Genomic DNA, 6,339 nt, shown 5'->3' with positions numbered 1-6,339 from the left:
TTCTTGGAGTAAAAAGTGTTTGCTCTTGCTGTAAATTGTTTAATCATCTCATCGTTTGAAGTTTTGTGTAATTTGTGTTGTGCAAGTCTTTTCCTTGAATTACTAGCATCCCCTCTGTGTGTTGTTCCTTTATCCAACCTAGGAAGCACCATGATATGCATTTGAATCAAATGTAGCATTTAGCATCCGAAATAGCATTTAGCATCGGATTCTGCGGTGTCTGAAAATTGTTTTGTTGATCGATCACTCCGGATGTGACTGAAAGAGTAAATACATACAAAAGGTGGAAACAGCATTTTGGGTAAACGCAAAGTGGAAGAAGTATTATTGGTGAATGCAAAGTATTTTTCTTTGCTTCTGTCTTGCATGTGATGGGACCCAGCTTACTGAAGTAACCGAATCACGGTTGATTTAATGGTGATATCGTGTGGGTTGATTGCTATTTGTCCTTTGCAAATGTGCATGCTAGGTGAAAATGTATTTGTGGGAAAAAATAGTTAAGAGAATTGCTGGCCCTTAGCAGCAATCACATCCATTTGTTTATTTATTTATTTATTTGTTTATTTGTTTATTTTATTTATATTTTGCATGTGTTCCGAGATGAGTTTTCTTGGTTAAGTAAATCAGTTGGCCCGTCTGACCTCCCCTCTTAATTTGCGATTCAATTGCGCCAGAAGTTTCCACCTGACTGACCTCCCGCCCCTTTGTAAGGTAGCCTCAAATTGATATGGCGTGTCCTTCGTGCAGAAGTCAAATCTTTATTCTCCAGATGCAGTTCAGCTGCCAAGCCTCATCCATACGAAATTAATGTGGGAACTTCCGGGAAAGTACACTGTTTATTATGTCTCCTTAGAGGTTTAAGTGGTGGACAAACTCCTTCGTGCTGGCAGAGTTTCGCCTTTCAATTAATCTTCCTGACCCGGAATGGATGATGCAGCCCAACAAAGATGGATCTCTCCGTCTCTCCCTCGCTCAGTCACTGCTTCCGCAGTAACGACGTTTTCTCCGCTAGCGTTCGAGGCTAACGGAGCCGTCGCGGTCAATGCGTCGGCGGTCAACACCGGCCGTCCAGCTCCCGTCTCCCGGAGGTTAAGAGCACTTGTCAGATCCAAAGGTCTGATGGCGCATAACTGCCATAGCAACGTATGCATGGGCGACGGGACAAAGGTTGCCGCCTTGTTCGTTTTTTTTGCGTTCGCGCTCAGAGCGTTTCGTCTCGTCCATACTTGGTTATTCATCCCGCTGCCAGGTCTGACAGCGGTGCCATTAGTCATCAGCGAGTCGCGGGCAGCTGCCGCGTTGGGCTAATGCGATTTCCTCCCCGAACAGCCTGGGCTATGATAAGTAAGCTCGTTACTGTGTCACGTTTCCAGTAATTTGACAGAACTGTTGTTCGGCGGATTAAAAACACCAGTTAACATGCCTTTTATGCGCAACAATTTGTTTTTGCGTTGGCGACAAATGGGATACACTGTTAAGTTAGGTGAGATACTAAAGCCGCTTTTCCACCGCATGGTACCCGCTCGGCTCGACTTGACTCTACTCAACTTTTTTGGTTTTCCATCGGGCAAAAGTTGTGGATAGTAAATGGTACCTGGTACTTTTTTTGGTATCACCTCTGTTGAGGTTCCAAGCGAGCTGAGGCGATACCAAAAGGTGACATGAAAACACTGCAGACCACTGATTGGTCTGAGAGAATCGTCACTTATCCTCTTGCGTCGCCTTTGAGCAACCAGAGTCGTCTCGTCGTCTGAGCTCTGATGTAGGATTTCCCAAACTCTCCTGTTTTTTTTCAGCAGTCTTTTGTCTTGCTGCCTTCAGCCTCTTCTGAAACAAAATTTGTCTCCTTGCTGTGACAAACAGCCACATACCGAGAATCAAGAACACCGCCCCTTCGATATCCTCCATTGTTCCTGTGTGTGTGTCGCGTTGAAGGTGACGTCACGGCAGTTTCATGCGGCGTTGCTATGACGCCCAGCTACATTGAGGGGGGTACAATCTTCAGTGGAAAACAAAGTACCTGGCACCAAATAAAGTAAGTCAGTAGAGTCCAGTAGAGTCGAGTTGAGCCGGTACCACGGGGTGGAAAAGCGGCTCAATTGATGTTTGACTGCTTAATTGATCTGATAACGCACAATGACTGGGTTTGAACAGAAAGCTGGCCACCATCTGCAGGCCCCAGCACGGAATGTGCTTTCAGTGGTGTTCGATTCTGTTCTTTACTGGGACCTTTAAATGAAGCTTAAAGATAGACTGAGGCCAGTGTTCAAGCGAGCCGAGAGCATTATTCGAAACATCACTTTAATCTTAACGGCAGCATTTTATTTCGTGGCTTTATATTTACAATAAAAAAAAGTTTTACGAGCTCTAGTGGCATCACAGTTCCAGGGGTGTCCGTACCGAAGAAATGATTTGCTTGTGGACCGCGATGAGAGAGACTGCGATTGTGGCGGAAACGGGGGGGAGCGTCCGATTTTTTGGCGTTCCAATCAAAAAACGGGATGTTACTAGGATACCCAAGACACCGCGGGTTGCCTAGCGACTACGCCAGTCATTAGCATACTCAAATACAGCGTGTAATTCAACAGACCCTCGTGCTGTGCTGTTTTGGGCCATGATGCCAGCCTTTAAATAGAGTACGATTTTTAACTGCTTCGCACAAATGAACAAATGAACTGCTTTGCTGAGCCAGGCAGATTGACATTGTAGTTCTCCAAATAATTAAATTGCATTATTACAACCTTGGTTCAGACCATTGAAAGCACTCCTTGGACTTTTCAGGCCCTGGAAGACAACATGAAAACAAGTTAAATGATGAGATCGCGATCATGTACGGTTCATTTAATGTGATAAAAGCATACATTTATGTCGAGACCAACATCCTAGAAGTTTAAAAATGTACAACTTTTTTTTACCTTGATCTCTTACAAAACAAAGCAAAAATATATGAACGGAAACTGATCCTTCAAATTTACCTGTCACAAAGCTCAAAGAAGTTTCTATCCAAAGCATAAAACATTAATTTACAGTTGCTTTTTGTCACATACGATTGTTTTGGGTCCAGGACTGATAAAAAAAGGTGGCACTTGAAAGCAACTTCTCCACAGACATGGACACCCTTTTTTTAAACGTACTGTGCAGAATTGTTTTTAGCGTTTTGCTTCCGTCGGGCTTCACACTGGTGATAGAGACATTTACTAAATCAAAAGATGAGAAGGTTGATTCTGAGTAGCAAAAGATACTGATACTGAGCTAATCTTGGAATACAGCTGTTCTGTCCGCCTAGCTGAGCAGTTTGAAAATTAAAATGGACTACAGAGACAACTGAAATTTCCTCAAAAAACAGAACTGGATAAAAGAATATTTCACTTTGGCCTGCCTCTCCCAAGAATAAATGTCATTCTAATAAACATATTTCACATGCAAACCTGTTTTTTTTTTTCTTCTTCTTCTTCTTTTTTGTATACAATAATACACAGGGCCCTGGCTCTCTTGCAGCACTGGAGGAGCGAGTCACCGCGAGAACCTCAGAATGGGGAGACTTACCACGTGCCATCAATCACCGACAAATAACGAACCGATAAAAAACACCGCTCTCCACATCAAAACACTGATTGGCTTGCACCTGGGAGTCACTGATAGCATGTGACAGCTCCTCCCATTTTGTGGCACTTGCGATGACCCACTCTTCCATCACTACCTTCTAGGGCTGTTGGGAGGAGGGGCAGGGTCTGGGGAAGAAAGGATGGGGGGGGAGGGGCTTATGCAGGAAGTGATCTACAGCACACAGCTGTCAGTGCAGTCATTGGGGGGGTCTGCAGACCGCTTCTTCAGTTCCCTCCCCCCTTTGTGGTGGTTGTGAGCGGAGGAGGGGTGCTTGGGGTGATCAGCCTGGTTGTCCTGGGGGTGGGGGGCGGCACCTGGGTGGCGGGGGGCGGAGTTCTGCTCCGGCTCCACCCGCAGGAAGGCGTGGACCCGGTGGTGGCGGGCCTTGCTGTCGCTGAAGTCGATGACGCGGCATTCGTAAGTGCCCTCGTCCGACGGCTTCACGTTGGACAGCCGCAGCTTGTGAGAGATGTTGCTCCCCGCCACCTTCACCACCTGCGACAAAAGAGGAACCGCACTCAGGATTAAACCCGCATTTAAACTGAACCACCCTCAGTGAACCAGGGATTAAACCCACGTTTAAACTGAACTCCATTACAGTGAACCAGGGATTAAACTGAACATTTAAACTGAACCACCCTCAGTGAACAAGGGACTGAATCTGTGTTTAAACTGAACCACATCACAGTGAATCAGGGATTAACCTGTATTTAAACCTGCATTTAAACTGCACTGCATCACAGTGGCGCATCCGAGGAGAAGCAAATTGTTCCAGCAAATGGAGATTTGAACATTTAGTTTAGAACATTTGGGGTTGGAAAGGGTGACTAATAGTTCTTTCATCTGAAATATAAACACACAATTAGGTACCGGACAGACCAATCAGGTTGTACAGAAGTATGCGGTGAGTAAGTTCCCCTTGGTTTTACAGTGAGGGGTAAGAGTAACATGCTTCTGCTTTAGGGTACAACCAGAGGATGAGGAAGTAGATGGAGAGGAAGAAGACAGTGGAGGCCCAGCAGGATCTCTCTCCCATGTAAAGTGTGATAGAAGTGGTAGTATATCCTCATGCATTTCACCCCAGAGTGTAAATTAATGGACTATACTGGTGCACAACAGTCAGGCCAACCATATATGACCACAAAAAAAAATCTTTACCTGGGTAGCTTTGAATATTCCTAATTTCGTCACACATATACTTTGTAATGATCACTGTTTTGCGTCCATACAGGGGGGATGTTGTTGGCAGGGTCCTGTCTGACAGGGCTGGGCCCGATTTCCTCATTTGCAGCAGGATTGTCCCGTGGGGAGAGCATCTGTCCTGTGTGCTTTATTCCTGTACTGCAGTTTATAGCCAATAACACCATGTGTCCTGATCCCCAGAGACTGAGGGAGGCTTGCTTCTGTTCCCCACACACACACCCACACATGCACACACCCACATGTGCACACACACACACATATGTACACACACGCACACACACACACAAATACATGCCCAAGCACACAAACACAGAAACATACGCACACCCACACAGACAGAGACACACGCACACACCCGAACACACAAACACACAGATATACACGTCCAATCACAGACACGCACAGAAACACACACAAGCATACATACATATACGCACATACACACACACACACACCAGCAGAAGAATACATTCTGCTATTCCTGCTTTTTTATTCTTCATTCAGTTTCCAGAAAAGGTCCTTGAAAGTGAGGACAGTGCCCAGGGACCTTCAGCTGCCGGAAGTTTCCGCTGAAGCCGAAGGTGTCTGAAAGCGTTCGCCTGGCCCCGTAGATTTTTAACATTTCTTTCTCCCCCGCCCCCCCCCCCACTTCTCGCTACCCTTTCTCAGAGCCTTGAAGGCAGCCGCTGCAAATGACCCCCGTCACGATTACGCGGTCGATAAATCTGCCCGCCTCCATCTGCCTGAGGAGCAGGGCGCCCGCGCACAGCCGGGTGACACACAGCCGCCAAGCCGTCCGCGATTTCCCAGGCTCGCATTTTACATATCTGTGAACCCGTTCTGAATTCATTCTACATATTTGCGAATCGCATATTACAAATTTGCGAATCCATTCTAAATATTTGTGAAACATTTACATATTTGTGAAACTCAATTTACATATTTATGCAACCCAATTTACAGATTTGTGAAGCTGTTTGCATATTTGTGAAACCCCACTTACAGATTCATGAGAACATTTACTAGTTGTGACTGCTACAAAAATACCTCCATATCCAGGCTGCAGCCTCAGTCCACCATCGTGCCCGTTGCAATGAAAGTGATGAAGCATCGGTGGTCATCATTGGCTAGCGTTAGAGTAAGCAGCTGGCTGGAAAAGTGTAATTGACTGGGTGGTAGCTGGTCCTTGTGGAAAACGCTGAATTAGAATATCTGAAAAATTATGATTGTTATTTCCTTTGAACAGATCAGTACTCTAGCCAGGCACCTAGCCTGCTAAATGTTGAAGATTTCAAAGAGTTCATCCTTACAGCCAGGATTGTCACACAAAGCCAAACTAAAGGTGCTAGCTTAATCCCAATGTGTGTTGTGAAGCCCACTGAAAGGCCAAAATGCAACATATTGCAGGTGGCATGTAGCTCATTACCATATACACTTTCAAGAGTGAGCTTAAAAACAAACTGGAAAAAAAACCACTTGCCCTATAGTTGCCCGGGGAACTAATCCCTGCTATGGATTTGACTTCAATAT

General features: G+C 45.5%; 1 protein-coding gene across 3 annotated transcripts in view; it reads right to left on the bottom strand.

The window, feature by feature from the left end:
- Positions 1-2,826: 2,826 nt before the first annotated feature.
- Positions 2,827-6,339, bottom strand: part of LOC118207294 (V-set and transmembrane domain-containing protein 2-like protein) — a 44,521-nt gene continuing 41,008 nt past the window's right edge. For all 3 annotated transcript variants that reach the window (XM_035380718.1, XM_035380719.1, XM_035380720.1), the window contains one exon: positions 2,827-4,101. In XM_035380718.1, coding sequence (XP_035236609.1) covers positions 3,778-4,101 — 324 coding nt within the window. In that variant the 3' untranslated portion in view covers positions 2,827-3,777. The remainder of the gene's footprint in view (positions 4,102-6,339) is intronic.

The sequence above is a fragment of the Anguilla anguilla genome, chromosome 11 (assembly GCF_013347855.1).
Source record: "Anguilla anguilla isolate fAngAng1 chromosome 11, fAngAng1.pri, whole genome shotgun sequence".
Taxonomy (NCBI): Eukaryota; Metazoa; Chordata; class Actinopteri; order Anguilliformes; family Anguillidae; genus Anguilla; species Anguilla anguilla.
Note: the sequence above shows the minus strand (reverse complement) of the source record. Positions and strands in the feature narration are given on the sequence as shown.